The sequence below is a fragment of the Octopus bimaculoides genome, chromosome Z (assembly GCF_046866305.1).
Source record: "Octopus bimaculoides isolate indiv1 chromosome Z, ASM4686630v1, whole genome shotgun sequence".
Taxonomy (NCBI): domain Eukaryota; kingdom Metazoa; phylum Mollusca; class Cephalopoda; order Octopoda; family Octopodidae; genus Octopus; species Octopus bimaculoides.
This window is the reverse complement of record NC_142944.1, coordinates 27995662-28013300: the sequence shown is the minus strand read 5'-3', so window position 1 is coordinate 28013300 and position 17639 is coordinate 27995662. Positions and strand designations below refer to the sequence as shown.

The window sequence follows — 17639 nt, the reverse complement described above, 5'->3', positions numbered from 1 at the left end:
AAATTAACTTTTCATTTTGTAGCAAACAGGAGCGAAGGAGTACATATGAATGTGTGAGATGCTTGAAAGTTTTTATGAATAATCAGGTAAAACATGAATTAACAATTTAAATTATAAAGTAATATGTGAGTTCTATCAACTAAGTTTACTAACTGAAAATATATGCCATTGATTCAATTTCTATTTTATTTTTAAATTTTTACTTTTTGTTGTAACTTATTGTAATGTTTGCAAATATTTTGAATAAAATATATTTTGTGAATGCAATAAAAACTAATTTGTTTACTTTTATGACATAGAATGTAAAATATTTTCTCTCTCTCTGTTGTTACTAAAATTCAAATAACATGATGAGAAAGCAATATTTTAATCTTATGTTTATGTGCAGGCAAGGCTGTGTAATTAAGGTTTGCTTCACTTTTATGTGGTTTTTTCATGTTATGTCGTTCATTTCCACTTCATGCAAATGTCTGCCAGTGTTAGATTGAACAAAGCCATGAGAGTGAGATTTGATAGACCGAAATGTGTGGATGTCCTTCATAGGGATTGTTACTCAGTGGTACCTTTAATCTGCCATAAGAGCTTTTACTGGAGCTCTTTCTTTTGCAAGCATTCATGCCCAGACTCTAGTCTAAGAATAGCTTCATGTTTTCACAGAGGCTCTGGAAATGGTTATGATTGCTTTCTCCTGTGACTAAGCCCCAAAACAATATTTAAATTTAAAAAACACCTACACTTACTGTAAACAGATTAGTAAAATGTCTTCAGCTACCGTGTTTCCCTGAAAATAAGACCTAAGCAGAAAATAAGACCTAGCATGAATTTTCAGGAGGATTTTAATATAAGCACTTCTCTTAAAATACGCCCTAGTTGAGAGTGGCAGACAGACGAAAGAAATAAGCAGCCTCTTCATATTCATGCAAACCATTTTGTTGCGGTGTATTCACTGTTCAAAATATCTTTTAGACAGCTAAAAATAATGATGTCACAAAATCTATCCTGGCGTCTCTTTTGTGACTCAAATATTAACAAGCTATACATCAATTGGCAGCCCATGTTCGGAGCTTTCAAATGTGTCATAAGATTTTCGTCAGTGGTCAGTACTGGTTAGTAGATGCAAAAAACAATAAAGTACACATTTCTTTCAAGGCAAAAATCTCCCGGAAAACATGATGAAATTGAATAGAAAATCAATTTGTCAGGTCATTTTCACCCCAAGACAAGATGAATGCAAGAAGAAAGAGTTGTTCCATTGAGTACAAGAAAGGAGTCATGGAGGAATCATTGGGCAATAATTTTACTGGTTTCTGCAAAGAAAAGAATTTGGATCTCCAAATGGTTCAAAAATGGCAAGAAGACTACGATAAACTCAGTCAACAAGTGGACGAGGGAAATGCAACCACTATTTTCTGAGCTGGAAGATGTCATCTGTGAATGGGTTACTGACAGGAGAGCAAAGGCTTTAGTTGTTCACAAGATTGATAATCAAGCATTTGTCCACAGTATGATATATTTCCATCAGCGACATGATTTTTCTCTGAGAAGGCTGACAACACTGTTCAAACTGGAAGATACCAAGATTATTAAATGTGCACTTGCATTTAAGTTCTTTGTTGATGGGATATCATCATCATCGTTTAACGTCCATTTTCCATGCTGGACTTTTCTAAATATCATCTTTCTAACTCTCTAACATGATTGCTATGGATGAAACTGCAGTGTTCATGGGCCATGGATCTCAATCAGCAATTGATTAAAGGGGTATGTCATCAATCTACATTCCTTCCACTGGTTATGAAAGTACACGAGCTACATGTATTTTGGCAGTTCGTCTCGATGGAAGTAAAGCCCCATCTCTAATCATCACTAAAGGCAGGAAGGATAAAACTGAATGCTTTTCAGGCATCTGTTTTCTGGAAACTAAAAAGGCATGGTGCACACAGGCAGTTTTAAGGAAGTGGATCAATTTCATGCTGCCACTTATTTTTCAAGGAGGCCAATTAAATCTGATAGTCTGGGATTTAGCTAGCGCACACCACGCAAAAGACATTGAAATTCCTTGCAGAAAGAATAGATAAAATCATGATTCCTGCAGGAATGACTGCCTATCTCCATACTCTTGACATTGCAATAAATAAACCATTCAAGGCCCATTTATGCATGGAAATCAATGACTACATTAACAACAGAATGGTGAGAAATCAGCATGGAAATTTTGTGAAACTCAGCCTGCAAGAGAAAATGCCTTGGGTGACTAATTCATGGAACAAAATCACAGACAGCTGTGTTGCCAATGCATTACGAATAGGAGGCTATCTGGACAAGAACTTCTCATTCAATGAGACTCTACTACTTGACATGAGAGACTGGGGATGAAAGTTCTGCAGGAAATAGTCACACGAAAACTCCACAGGAATTTTGGAATCTGGTGATTTGTAGAACAATGACATGACCGTTTTTGAATAAATTGTTGTTAATGTGTTTCTGAGTAAAAGAACATGTAAATCGTCAAGTAAATGTAGATCGTTTCCGTAATTTCTGTTTAATAAATTTCTGTTGTTATAAATCAAGTAAATGTAGATTATTTTTTGTAATTTCTGTTTATTTAGTAATTTCATAATTTTCTATTTTGTAACGTTATTTTTTGGTGCATGAAAAAAATATGAACTCCCCTGAAAATAAGCCCTAATGCATCATTTCAGAGTGAAAATTAATATAAACCCTATCTTATTTTCAAGGAAACACAGTATTATCTATGTTGATTTTATTTACTTAAAGTCAGAACATAAGTCTTTAAATTTTAGATGATCTTTGATAAATTTGTAAACATTTTCAGTTTTTTTACTTTAGAAATAGTTGAGCTTTCATTGCAGATTTCATTATTTTTTTTTAGTTCATTAAAAATACACATTTTCTTCTTTATTCAGGTTGGTTTGCTCAAATTCATCAACCATGAAGAAGCCTTAACAATTTTAGCAAGAACTATAGATCCTTCTGATGCAACTACAATGTTAGAAGCTGTTAGGCTTATAGCTGCCATTTGCTTGGTAACACCATCAGGGTAATGCTTGTTTATATATTTTTTATTGTTGACATTTTTAAGTAAATATAACTTTAAAAGACAATTGAGAATCAATATTTTTATATTGTTAGATCTTAAACATAAAGCAAAATGATTTGATCTTAAAAGCAAAGATAATTTATCTGAAAATGGATGTAAAATAGTTATGTAGTTTTGTGTATGTGTATTTGTATGTTAAGAAATTTGTTTTACAGTTATGAGGTCCTAGCTTCAGTCCCACTTTGGCATCTTGGGCAAGTGTCTTCTACCATAATTTCAGATTGATTTTTATGAATGAAATTGTTTAGGGTAATTTAACCTGTATAAAAAGGGTACAGTAGACTGTGGAGTACTCATTATATTATAATTCAATGGGAAGACATTTGAGTTTATCAAACAACCAAAGTACTCCTCATTGAAATTGAGAGATCCATTTACTTTAATTTGTACTCATATCTATGTTTGTTCTGCAACAATTATGAATTTGAGACATCTGCTGGCACATTTCAAGGAGACATAAGAAAGATGTACCTCTACCAATATCTAGCAAATGCTAAAATAAAAAGAAGCTGTATGAATGACATACAGCATATCCATGTAAACTATGTGGCCACAAGAGATGCAGTGAGATTGCAGGTAGGCTTACAGAAGACTTCTTATGCAGTAGACGTGCTTTTCCCATAAAATAAATTCTTTCAAATGCTTGAAAGAATTCCTAGAAATGGTTGATTATATTTTCTTACTTAGGTAGCTTAATCAGAAGTGAGAGTGTTACAAAAGCTACTGACCAGAGTAAGAACAGAGTGGAGACAGTTCAGGGTGTTATTACTTTTGCTGGTTATGAAAGGGGACTACCTCCTCTGCTGGGAATGCTTGTATATGAAATACAATGTTGCACAATAGCAAAATGTTGACAAGGTTTGGGAGGAAGTGAGACAAACATAATCTATTGTGCATTTACATTGGAGCAGAAGTGAACTGAGAAAATTTGGATATAAAAAAACCCCAGTTGTTGTGTACAACAGAGAAGACTGAGTTGTCATCAACATGTGATGTATCTGGAGGACAACTGGGTAAAGAGATGCCAAGAAATCTAAACTGAAGGAACTGCATAAGACTAAGATCACAGAAGAAATGGTGAAAACTGATCTTTGGATGCTTAACCTGACAATGCAGATGATAAAATATCTCAAATGGTGAGATGTTGGACTGAAAACCCATCCAGATAATGAAAGCATAGAATATGGACATATAATGTTGATAACAAATACAAATTATTTTACATGCATTTTTTCATATTACTGAATGCTAAAAATTAAACCACGAAGAAAAAGTGGACTCTACTTTTTGTCAATCGTGCACACAATGGAAGAAAGCATTTCATTGTACACAGTGCAACTAGTCAGTGTATCATTAATTCCTTAGAAATGCTAAAATCCATCATTAACTTTATCATTCATGTTCATGTATGTCTATATTTATTCTAACAACAGAAATGAATTTGGAATGACTTTAAGAATAACTTAACTTTTTTCATAATTATTATAGATTAAATAATGTATGTATCTCTACAAGCCAGACATTTGCATTGTCAAAAGAAAACTCAAATAAATACAACTTTATGAGACAATTGAGAGTCAATATTTTAATATTGTTAGATCTTAAACATAAAGCAAAATGGTTCAATCTCAAAATGTAAAATGTATTAGCCTTTGCTGATGATGCAGATGTAGATTTAAAACTTATTGGTTTTTGAAATGATAACTTCAGTGGTGGGTTTCAATGAATTAAAATACCAAAGTATATACAATCCCATTGGGGTGAATCAATGTAACACGGGTGAAGAGCACAAAAAAACACAGTGCTACAAGAACTCTGTTTCACTGAGGTGGATAGGTTTTCTCAAGAACCTCATATCATCAGACATCTCTGTCCTTTGTTATCTATTTCATGAGGTTCAGTGTCTTTAGATCAGCCCTCATCACTCCATTCCACATTTTCTTAAGTCTCCCTTGTCCACAAATTCCATCCGCATTTAGCGATCCACACTTCTTTATACATCTGTCCTCATTCATCTGCATCACATGACCAAACCATCACAGTCTTCTTTCTGGCATATTACATCTGATTGCTTTTTTTCCTAATCTTTCTCTCAGCACATTCATACTTTGTCATACATGCACACTTATGTTACACATTCAATGAAGCATGCTAGATTAGTTTATTTGTGGAAGAAGGGGACCCAGGAGGATGTGGGACAAAGTATTGACAGCTCCCAAAACACTGAACTTTACAAAGGAGATGACAGAGGACCAAGATATGTGGTGCATTACTGTATGCAAGATGACCCACCTACCACAACAAAAGGTGCCACATAAGAAGCATTGGTGTGGACACTGGTGCCATGTAAAATGTGTGTGGATGCTGGTACCATGTAAAGTGCCAGTGTCACATAAAAAGCATTGATGTTGGTGTCATGTAAAAGCGCTGGTGATGGTGCCTGTAAAGTAGATGGCATTAGGAAGAGCATCCAAGCCAAAACAGACTATGGAACTTAGTGCAAACCCTGACCTTGCCAGCTCCTGTCAAGCTATCCAACCCATGCTAGCATGGAAAACAGATGTTAAATGTTGATGATGATGATATATCCTCTGTACTCAGGGCCCATACCTAACTACTATGTAGCATGACTGTTTGTATACAAGCATCATACACTCTGCCTTTCATTCTGAGAGAAAGATTTTTCATTGCCAACAGATGTTGATAATACATACTGAAGAAAGGCATGGGTAGTATTATGCACACATTAACTTTATCTGGAATGATAAAATTAAAATGCCATTTTTCTGAGTTTGCATTTAAATACTTGTTTTATAATGAGTCCTAGAGAACAGAAAAAAATGAGGATCTAGCCAGATACTGCATATTATGATTTACTGAAGCTGCTGACCATGTTTGAAATGGGGAGAAATAGTAAAAGCAGATTGGCTAGTGTTGTGTGCATGATATTTTTTATGTTGTGGTCTGTTTGTTATGGAAATGAAATATATGTTGAGGAGAGAGAAAGAAAGAGGCAGGTAGAGTCACATGAGTCACTCAGTTACAACACTTTAATTCACACCCATTGTACTTGTATTGTGTGTGTGTGTATGTGTATTATCATTTTGATTTCCTTAAAGACCTAATGCCATTGTCTCTTGACTTTGGGCATAAGCTGTAAAGCCAATTACTGATATGCATTTTCCCAATCTTTACATATTTGAGGGTGGTCCTAAGATATAAAAAAAAAAAAGAAAAATTATTTGTGGTGCCAGTTTTCATTATTAATTTTACTCCAAAACTGATATTGTCTGTAATTTTCAATTTTAACTTTTAGTCATGATAAAGCTTTAGAAGGAATTACCTCATGTGCTGAAATACGATCACAGCCTAGATTCCAGCCTATTATCAAGGGGCTTGAAATGACAGACAACTTACCAATGCAGGTTTGTAATTAGAACTTCTTTCATTTATGCATTCATAATATTTTAAAATTAAATTTCTAAACAACGAAGTGTTAACGTGAAGCAGTATTTAGGTATGAGCAGAATTTAGGTTAGTTGAAATATGTTTGCCACATATTTCAACTGCTAAAAGGTAAATACACTGAGGTTTAATATGGCATATGAAAGAGAAAAAAGTGTTTGGCTTGCTGGTCACAATATGCCATACCAAAAAAGAAACCAAGACATTTGCAGCTTAAGACATACTCCTTAGATGACCATATTTTATCTAGGGAAGTGGATGAATAATCTTTTCAGTGTACCTCCAGAACTGAATATTGAGTATTTTGGGTTTATACTAGAGGAGTATGGTGATATACAACCATGAAATCATCCCCAAAAGTGAACTTGTCTGTGGTCAGGGTGGAGGTGGAAATTCTGCCTACTGCAGAAAATTTTTGCAAAATTTCTGACCTCATTTACATGGAGAGCATGGAGCTCATAAGAGTGGTGATAAAGGGCAAAAGACAGAATGTTATGTCTGTAGAAGTACTACCCATCAAAAGGCTTGGCTTTCTACCCTCAATGAAAGAAATTTAAACCACCTCTGTTGCCAACACCACAACTACATCTACAACAATACCATCAGTAGGAGGACACCTATAGCAAAATCTAGACAGCAGAAAAGCTTTCTCCCTGATTCCATGGAAGAGAAAGCTGGGGAGATAGATTCATGCCATTGGATAACATCATTGGGTGCTGGACTGAAAGACCAGTTAAACTGCTCAGGGTCGTCTGGTTCAGTCCTGACCTCCAGATTGATAAGGACTGGGATGAGATGGCCAGTTTCACTCAGAAATATACAAAGAGGAAGCTACCTCTGAAAAACCAGACAGAGGTAGTGAATGCTTATATCACCTCCATTATTATTTATTACCTACCACTATTCCTTGCCCCAGCTTCTGCTTGGTCATATTAGAACATCTGTTTTTTTTAAAATTTTCTTGTTGAAAGGATGCATTCCAATAATCAGGTGGTCAGTTTGCTGCCAGGACCCTCTGCATGGTACCTGCAATGATTCCTTGACAGTGAACATGTGTGAGCTTCGTTCACAAGACAAATCTTTCCACAACTTGTCTCCTTGACAAAGCTGCAGTCTTAGGTGAAGGAAAGACTGAGACTGGGCTCCTGACACAAAAAGTGTTGTAAGGGACTCTCAGCCTTCTACCAGTCAGACAATGGAATTAGTAAATGTTCCACTACCTAAAAAGAGAGAATTAGTAGTGAAGAAGTGTGTCAACATTCTTGAGGTGTCTCTGGGCATTAGTGAACATGAATTGGCTAGCCTGTTCCAGAGGACTTTCCAGTTAGGGACTACCATGGATAATTCCTTAAAATACTTGACCTGGCAGTGCTACCAAGGGGCACTACCAGTTCACAATAAATTCTACAGGCACAGAGTACTGTCAGACTGGCATGTCCATGATCTGTGCAGAGCAACGAAACTTCAACATGCATTCATTCAATGTCTAAGAATTGCTGACTTGTGGAGTTTTGTTGAACAGCTGCTTTTATGTGTGGGATGGATCTGTCTGTCAGCTGTGATTATTGAAACCCCACCACCACCACCATCTTAACTGCAAAGGTAATGTAGTTTTCCTCTGTTTGGTAGGAATTGCAGAAGAGGTTGTCTGGTGAATGAGACTTTCCTTTTCTGTAGAGCCCTGTTCAACTTTTTCAAGTTTCACTTGAAAAGGGGAATGAGAGTAGAGAGGGAGTTACTGTCCTCAGGTGAATTTGTTGAAAGGTAGGTGAAAGTTACAAAAATGGCAAGAAAGGATGACATCACTTTAAATACAAAGCTGTAAGTTGAAGAAATGGAACTGGAGAGAGTTGAGAGAGATCTTGAATAGTGGGGTTTCTTGATTGTCCCTAGTAGTCCTCCTGTATCAGGAGGAGCACATCACTATTATCTTTTTCTCCCCTAATGTTACTTATGTATATTTCCAAGTTTTTGTTTGTTTTATATATATATATATATATATATATATATATATATATATATGCAAACCTCCATACATTATGTCTGTCTTTGTGGGGACCCCTCAAACATCACCCTGGTGGCAAATAAAAGAAATGATATTTCATTGTTGTTGCTGTTATTATTACTATCATTGTTGTCATTATTATTATTAGTAGTAGTAAATATTTGATTTGTTTATTTCTTTAGGTTGCTTGTATTCAGTTAGTCAATGCCATTGTGTCTACACCTGATGATTTAGAATTCAGAATACATCTTAGAAATGAATTTATAAGAACTGGTCTCAATAACATCTTAGAGGTTTGTATTTTCTTTTCTCAACTATCAAAAATCTTACCAGAAAACAAAAGTGAACACAATCTCTGGATAAACAATGTCACTGTGCATGTACAGCAAAGTGCTCGTGTATTGAAAGAAAAGTTAGGCATCAGAAGAATCAAATGTCGTGTGCAAGGGAGAAGACTGCTCTGGTTTGATAATGTGATATGTATGAATGATGACATCACCCTGCTAACTATGGCATTATTTATTCAGCCACTGTAATTATATGCGAGTAGTGTTACACATATTTCATCTCTCTTTTGTACTATCCATTATCCCTCTCTTTGGAACCACTTCCCTGTCATCCCACATTCTTAACATTATCCCTTCCCACCTTATTTTTCACTGAACATCCTCTCATATCAACCATTTATGCTCTTCTCACCTTTGTCACTCACTATATCCATCCCTGTGTATCTCTGACCTTCTTCTCTGTTAGTATAATCCCTCTTCTCTTTCACCCATCCACATCATCTTATTTTTCATTTATCTACAGTTTTATTATATTGTCTTTCTCTATGACACCTTCTTTATACACTGCCACTTAACATCCTGTCAAACCCATGCCAACATGGAAGATGAATGTTAAATGATGATGGTGATGTGTATGTTTATATTTGTATATCTGAATGTATATTTGTGTGTATATATTTGCGCGCGCATGCGTGTATGTATATATATATATATATATATATATATATATATATGTATATATGTATATATGTCTATTTATGTGTTTGTTTGGATATATGTGTCTAGTATGTAGTTTTACTGTATCATATCTTGATACTGTGTGGACTGGGCTCCCCATTGACAGGCTACTGATATTAAATAAAGTGTTAAAGAATTATGGTATGCAAATTAGTAGCTCCAGTTCTCTGAAGCTACTGGAGTTGTGTGTATATACAGATTGGTTCTTATTTCTCTGGGATTGGTTATGTATCAGGTTTTTAAAGTGGTAGCAGTTTGAAAGTCCATGTGAATGATGAGAAGCAGAGTAAGTAAAGTGTTTTTAATGTGAGAGAAAGACAGATAGACATATAGAAGCATTATATTATATAGCTAAGTGAGGGGTGGTGATTTATAGATAAAATAATTAATAGGTCTTGGTAAGAGAGAAATAAGTAGTTCAATATAATGAGGGTATCAGGTCTTGGGAGGATTAGAGGGAAAGAGGGGTAACTTGTTGGCTTTCCCATTCAAAGAAGTTGGATGGGAATGAAAGTCAGGATGGCCAGATAATGGTTAGGATAAAATAGAGCAGATGTCATACCTAGGGAATTTGGCTATCAAGAGAAGGAAGGGGGAAAGGTAATAAAGTGGACATAAGAGAGATAATAGACAAAGAGATATTATATTTGGGTGGTATAGAGGCATAATAATTTATTAATATCAAATTGTAGGAATGAGGAGGTATTCACCCCCATCCAACTTTTTTGAATGGGGAAAACCAACAGTTATATACGTGTGTTATTGGGGTCTGCCTCTTAATTGTTGAAGCAAAAGAAAAGCTATGGTGATAGGGTCAGTGCAAGAAAAAGAAGTAGGTTGTGGGAGTCAATGGATGAATACAGTGAGAGAATGAAGGGCAGGAGTGTATCATTATAACAGATGTGGAAGTAGAATATAAATGCAGAGAGACATATCCAAGGCATAATATGTGAATATGAATGTATAGAGTGTAGAGTAGTACACAAATGGGAAAAAGATCAGGATGATGAACTGGATGTTCTGGAGAAGGGGTTAGTAAAAGAATGGTGAGCACTATCATGAAAGTGAATGGGATATGAAAGGAACATTGATTATTGTGAGAGGATAATAGTGAAGAGATTAACAGAAGAGACACTGTTAATCCAAGTCGGTTCTTATTGGTGTTAGAGCTCTCCTAGATAAATTGTAGAATTACATCTTGCTCAGACATCTCGGTGTTGGCATAGTTTCTAAGGCTGGATGTGCCAACTAATGATGACCACTTTACAGTGTATAGAGGGTGCATTTTTCCTGACATCAGTACCAGAAAAGTTGTCGCGCTGCTGGCAAGGTCAAATAATCTTCTTGTAATTGTGTTGTCTCCTCTCAATTTGCCAATTACTTTATAGATTGCACTGGATGCATTTGTCATGGCACCAACACTGAAAGGTAGCCTTCTTGTTCACAAGAGTAAATGTGTGTGAATGTGTCTATGGAAGTATATGGACATCTTTCAGTTGTATCTATCAATAAATGATGTAAACATTAGCAAGAAACTGAAAAACCACTGCTTTACAAATAATACCCATGACATTTTTATTCTGCATCTGGTTACTGTAACTCCTTTGCTACTCTTGTTATTAGAAATGATGTGAACCTTTGATGGTCTTGTTGTAAACCTGTAAAGAATGAAACAGTTGTCCAAAAATTACAATATAAAATATAAAATAGGTAAATAAATAAAGTGTATATAAACTTATATAAATTATGAAGATACTCTCTGATCCTCTTGACTGTTTTTTTAAAAGTGTGAATTTCATTTTGTAGAAATTTGATAAACCACAAGAATTTGAAGATTTGAAAACTCAATTGCATGTTTTCCATACACAAGCAGATGAAGATTCTGAGGATTTTTTCCAAAGATATGAAAACATCAAAATTGAATTATCATATCCTTTATTTTCAAAAGTTTTTTTCCTGTATTACTCTTGTTATTCCCAAAATAGCAATGATATGGCAGAGTCAGTAGAACATCAAATAGATCTGTTGTCATACTTTTCACGATAAATTTGTTTGTCTCCTACCACTATTGGTAATTGTTATTGTTCCTCTACATGGCCCTTTTTAGAAGAAAAAATTAATTCTTTTACTCATCTTAACTATTCACATGTAAACTTCAACTACATCAATCTGAACACCACATGATAGTCATGTGCTATTTCTATAAACAATGATCTTCAGAACATTCTTCAATTAATACATATCTACATACCCACTTTCAGCAAGTCACTGCTCTTATCAAAGAATTGTATATATTACTTTCTTCTTATGAACAAGCTTCATTTAAAATTTTCAAAGTCACTACAAAATCTCACTGTTTCTTTCTTATAGCAGCCATATATATATATATATATATATATATATATATATATATATATATAATATGCCAAGCATGCATCACAAAGATTCCCCTTTAGGATAAGAAAATACTTAGGTTTTAACTTGTTGCTGAGCCTGTACAAATCTCACATAAGACTCACATTGACATAGTTCTCATGTATTATTTCTTTACTACTCACAAGGGGCTATACACAGAGGGGACAAACAAGGACAGACAAATGGATTAAGTCGATTATATCGACCCCAGTGCGTAACTGGTACTTAATTTATTGACCCCGAAAGGATCAAAGGCAAAGTTGACCTCGGCGGAATTTGAACTCAGAACGTAGCGTCAGACGAAATACCGCTAAGCATTTCGCCCGGCATGCTAACGTTTCTGCCAGTTCGCCGCCTTGTTCTCATGTATGAAACAGTGTATGAAATAGTTCTCATGTATGAAACAGTGCTGCTACTGTATACACAGCCATTATGGATTGCATTGAAAAGATAGCCATTCCTCTGATTAGCTGTATGCTACAACCATTTTCTCTCAGAAGTATTGTTTCCTTTCTTCTATTCTATCTTCACTACCTCCCCATCCTCACAAGTTGTATTCTTTCTCCATTCTCTCAGACTTCCTCTTCAATCAAAAGCACTTGCAACTACCCCAAACCCTTGGCCACTAACTTAACCCCTCCCTCCCTATCCACCTCCCTCTATCTTCTCGCATGCCTTTCAACATAGCTTAGTAATCTGCCTCCGCCACCAGCCTAAATTCTCTCTTAAAAAAAAAAAGATATATATTGACATATGTAACTTCATTCATTCGTTTGTTCCTTCATTCATTCATTCATTACAGTAATAAAGTTAATATCTGGTCATAGAGTGACCAATAGTTTTGCACCCATAAAGGCTGTAGCTTCACGGACGACTTGTCAGACTCTAGTCCAAAGACAAAATTAACTCTTTACTTCTGTGAGGTAAAAATTTGTTACAGTCATTGGTCAATAGGTCATCAAAAAATAAAGAGTCTGCTGTTAGCAAGGGCAGGTTTTCTCCTCTAGATCAGCTATTTGTGATCTGGGAGATTGGGAACAAGGAATTTATCTCCTGAGCCACTTTTGTTTTGATGTACGGAGAGTCTCAGTGTCAACACATATATACACACACACACACACACACACACACACACACACACACACACACACACACACACACACACACACACACACATGAATATAAAATTATTATGTATATTAATATAAATACATGCATTGGGTGTTGAAACAGCTACTTAACCACTCAAATGTGGAAGTGATATATCTTGACTTTGCAAATGCTTTTGATAAAGTCGATCATGGAATGATATGTCACAAACTGCGTGATCTCGGCATAGTTGGAAAATTGGGAGAATGGCTTCATGACTTTCTGAAGGATAGAAGTCAGGTGGTAGTAGCCAATGGGGCCACCTCCAATGACATGCAAATAGTGAGCGGTGTTCCGCAAGGCACTGTTTTGGGACCACTACTTTTCATAATGGCTCTCTCAGACATGCCCTCAGTCACACAGAGAGTCACGGTCACAAATTATGCAGATGATACAAAAGTCTCACAGGTAATATGCACCTGCAATGTGAGCTGGATGAAATATACAAGTGGGCTGAAAAGAATAACATGCAGTTTAATGCTGAAAAGTTTCAAACTTTGTGCTCTCAGCATGCAAAACTCAGTGCAATTTAGTGATAATTCTTGTGGCTTCAGAGTTTTACGATTCCTATTTACATATATATATATATATGTGTGTGTGTGTGTATACATACATATATATGTATACATACACACATACATATACACACACACACACACACACACACACACACACACACACACACATATATATATATAACCCATGCTAGCATGGAAAGCGGACGTTAAACGATGATGATGATGTATACATACACACATACATATATATACATATATATATATACATACATATATATATACATATATATATATACACACACATACATATATATACATACATATATATATACATATATATATATACATATATATATACATACATATACACATGTATACATACATACACACACACACACACACACACACACACACACACACACACACATATATAGTGAGAATTTGCAAAAAACAAAAGACGAAGACAGGTGTGTAAACAAGCAACAAACAGATGTATTAGTTTAACACTATATATATACATATATATATATATATATATATATATATATATATATATATATATATATATATATATATATATATATATGCATATATGTACATATTGTATTTTAGGATTTAAGAAGACATTTACTTGAGTTTGATAGCAAAATATTAAATTATATCTGTTCCTCCTTAACTAATGTTCACGAGTATTGAAGACTGCTATGGTTTACTAATGAATAGTATCAACAATACCCCCAGCTCAACCTACTTTTTATCAATCCTGCAACATTTTTTATTGATCAGAGAAGAATCGTATGTTAAGTAAGTATACTTTTTGTGATAAATAAATATAGTAGGTCATCAAAGGTTTGAGCGTAAGATAATCAGATCAGACCACAAGTAAAATGTCAGAATATTGATAAAAAGTTTTTGGAAACCTATTCAGGTTATAGTATCAGTTAATAAATAGTAAATGTATATTGAATGAAGACAATGATATCTGAATTTGGTGAGATTATCATGACTGTTTTATGATTTGCTTTATATCTCTACAAAATTTATTAAGTATTTTGTTGCAAGTTGTTTTAAAATAATGGTTTTAAAATACTCAGGAACTCATACAACTTAAAGGATGTACTTAGTGTAGGGAAAGAGGAGTAAATTTGTAAATTTCTAATGGTATGAAGTTTCCAAGGAAAATGAAAAGGTTTTGGATATTGCATTACACTTTTTTTATTTATTTTTGATCTGAAAGATAGAGGTGTGTCCATAGTCTTCTCAAACCACCTGAGACTCGTGAATCAAAGTAGTTAGTGTTCCTCCTGAATAGTTGCAAGTAGAAGAACCATGCGCAAAGATGGAATTCCTGAGAATTAATGTCCTAAGAATGAAGAAATAGATGTTGTTGTTAGTTGCATCAGCTTAAAGGAGCAGATCCTCTATAGTAAGGCAGAGAGGAGACAGCACATTCCTGGACCAGAAGTAATGAAAAAAACTTACACTTTGTGTCCATTTACATTTAGTCAAAAAGTATTAAGTAGTCAAGACATTGAATAATGAAGGTGTTATGACTCTTACTTTATGCATTTTCAGAAATTTTAGTCAAGCACATATGTAATTGGGAGTGTATATGGGCATGTCTGTAAATACTTAAAATTTTAAAAATAATACATGAATAGAATGAGCTAAAAAGATATAAACTTCTAGAAGAGAAAGAGAAGTTATCCTTTATTGAGCAGACTCATGATCAGCCATACACATTTGAGTGCTCACTTGTATCAATCTGTGTTTGTCTGCTACTTCATAATGAAAAGACTTCTCTTTATTTCTACATGTTTTGGAGAAACAAAGAAATCAAGGCTGTCAACAATCTTAAGTAATGTGATAATTAATATTGATTTCTTTATTGCCTACAGGGGGCTAAATGTAGAGGGGACAAACAAAGACAGACAAATGGATTAAGTCAATTACATTGATCCCAGTGTGTAATTGGTACTTATTTAATCACCCCGAAAGGATGAAAGGCAGTCGACCTCCGCTGAATTTTAATGCAGAACGTAACGGCAGACAAAATCCCGCTAAGCATTTTGCCTGGCGTCTTAATGATTCTGCCAGCTTACCATAATATTATTTAGACTTCAGATTTAGAGGTAGAAAGACTCAAAGACACAAACCAGTCTGAAAAAGGAAGATATGGAAGCTTAAAGACCCTTTGTATAATTGAAGATTTAAAGAAGTCCTAATTGAAGCAGTTGATGAGGAGGGGAAGATATAACATAGAGGACAGCTGGAATTTCTTACACAACAACCTACTGAGGGCTATAGACCAAATCTGTGGCTGGTGCAAAGTTTAGCTAGACCATGAGTGACATGATGATGGGACAGTGAAATAAACAAAACCATAAAAGCAGAGACAGGCTTGGAAGTATTGGAAGAATGGGGTTAGCAAAAAATTGTACCAGGTAGCTAGAAGGGATGTAAGGAAACAGATATATTTAGCAATGGGAGAAGCAAGAAAAAAGAAATTTGCTAATGTTCTACATCATGAGGTGTTCCCAAATGTTCTACACCATGATATGTTCCCAAATTCAAGACAGTATATCAGTAAAATTGAGATGTTGGAGAGAAGTGTCTACAGATGAAAAGAAATACATTTACACTTGATGATTTTGAAAAGAAAGAGGCTATTATGAAAGGAGTCTTCCTAATGAGAACCCAATGGTGGGACAAGCTATTTTAGTTGATAGCACAATGATAGATTAAGAAATTAGGGATACGAAGACAGGAAAAGCCTGTCAGGAATTACTGCTGAGAGGCTTAGAATATGTCATAGAGTGGGATATGCCTAGTCACTTGTATAATTAATCTGTTCGTAGAAGGGGTTATACATGATGGCTTATGTAGCAGCAAGACAGTTAACTGTTTCGAGGTTAAAGGAGAGGCAATTACAGAGGTCTCAAATTGTTGGACCAAGTCATGAAAGTTATTGCTCAATTAATTAGGAAGAGAGTTAACCTAGATAATATACAGTTTAGTTTTATACCTGAGAGCAGCACTACTGATGCTCTTTTCCTAATCATGCAACTGAAGAAGTATTTAATCAAAAATATACTACTGTCCTTGATTTTCAACCTTGGAAAATCCTTTGATAGGACCCCTCACTCCCTAATCTGGTGGTGGCTACAGAAGGTAGGTGATGAATGGCTAGGGCCGGTGTGAGCTGTCCAAGCCATATACAAAAGTGATGACTAATAATGTGAAAGTTAGCAACAAGGCTGGCTACAAATTTAATGTGCAGGTAGTTCACCAGGGTTCAGCTCTCAGTTCCTTCTTATTTATCATAGTCCTCCATGCCATAACAGAGGACTGGTTACCTGAAGGAGCTCCTCAGTGCTGATGACCATAAGAAAAGAAATTTCAAGTATGGAAGCCAAACTTTGTATCAAAGGGCTTTAAAGTTAATTCAGCAAAGACCAAAGTCCTAGTAAGCAGGAAAACACATACTATTTAACCTTTCAGGAAAAAGGCCCTGATTGATGAGTAGAAAAATTATTGGTAGAAATTTTGTACAGCATGTAAGTAAGTAACACAAAAGTTTCTTTCTGTCTACCAAATCTACTTAGAAGACTTTGGCTGGGCTGAGGCTGTAATAGAAAACACCTAAGGTGCTTCACAGTATGACTGAGTCTCAAATCACATGACTGAGCAACAAGCTTCTTAACCATACAGCCATGAATAGATGAACTAAAGTTGTATAAACTGTTGAGAGAGAAAGAGAGAGATAGATGCAAATCATCCCAGGCCAAACAGACAAATGATTAGCCACTTGCACCTGAAAGCTTACTTATTTCAATCTGTTTATCTGCTATTGCTTGGAAAAAAGAGGTCACTTTTCTTCTATGTGTTTGTTGTGCAAAAAAAAGAAACCACTGACTAACTGTTAAATTAATGTTTGTATG

General features: G+C 35.1%; 1 protein-coding gene and 1 long non-coding RNA gene across 13 annotated transcripts in view; both read left to right on the top strand.

Annotated features, from left to right (window-relative positions):
• The window catches only part of LOC149132186 (uncharacterized), a 158352-nt gene that overhangs the window by 38401 nt on the left and 102312 nt on the right, over positions 1–17639 (top strand). The window lies entirely within an intron of this gene.
• LOC106883550 (protein diaphanous homolog 2) overlaps positions 1–17639 on the top strand; it is a 124605-nt gene that overhangs the window by 38401 nt on the left and 68565 nt on the right. For all 12 annotated transcript variants that reach the window (XM_089365013.1, XM_089365014.1, XM_089365008.1 and 9 more), the window contains exons 5-10: positions 23–86; positions 2928–3061; positions 6438–6546; positions 8774–8884; positions 11423–11544; positions 14386–14502. In XM_089365013.1, coding sequence (XP_089221139.1) covers positions 23–86; positions 2928–3061; positions 6438–6546; positions 8774–8884; positions 11423–11544; positions 14386–14502 — 657 coding nt within the window. The remainder of the gene's footprint in view (positions 1–22; positions 87–2927; positions 3062–6437; positions 6547–8773; positions 8885–11422; positions 11545–14385; positions 14503–17639) is intronic.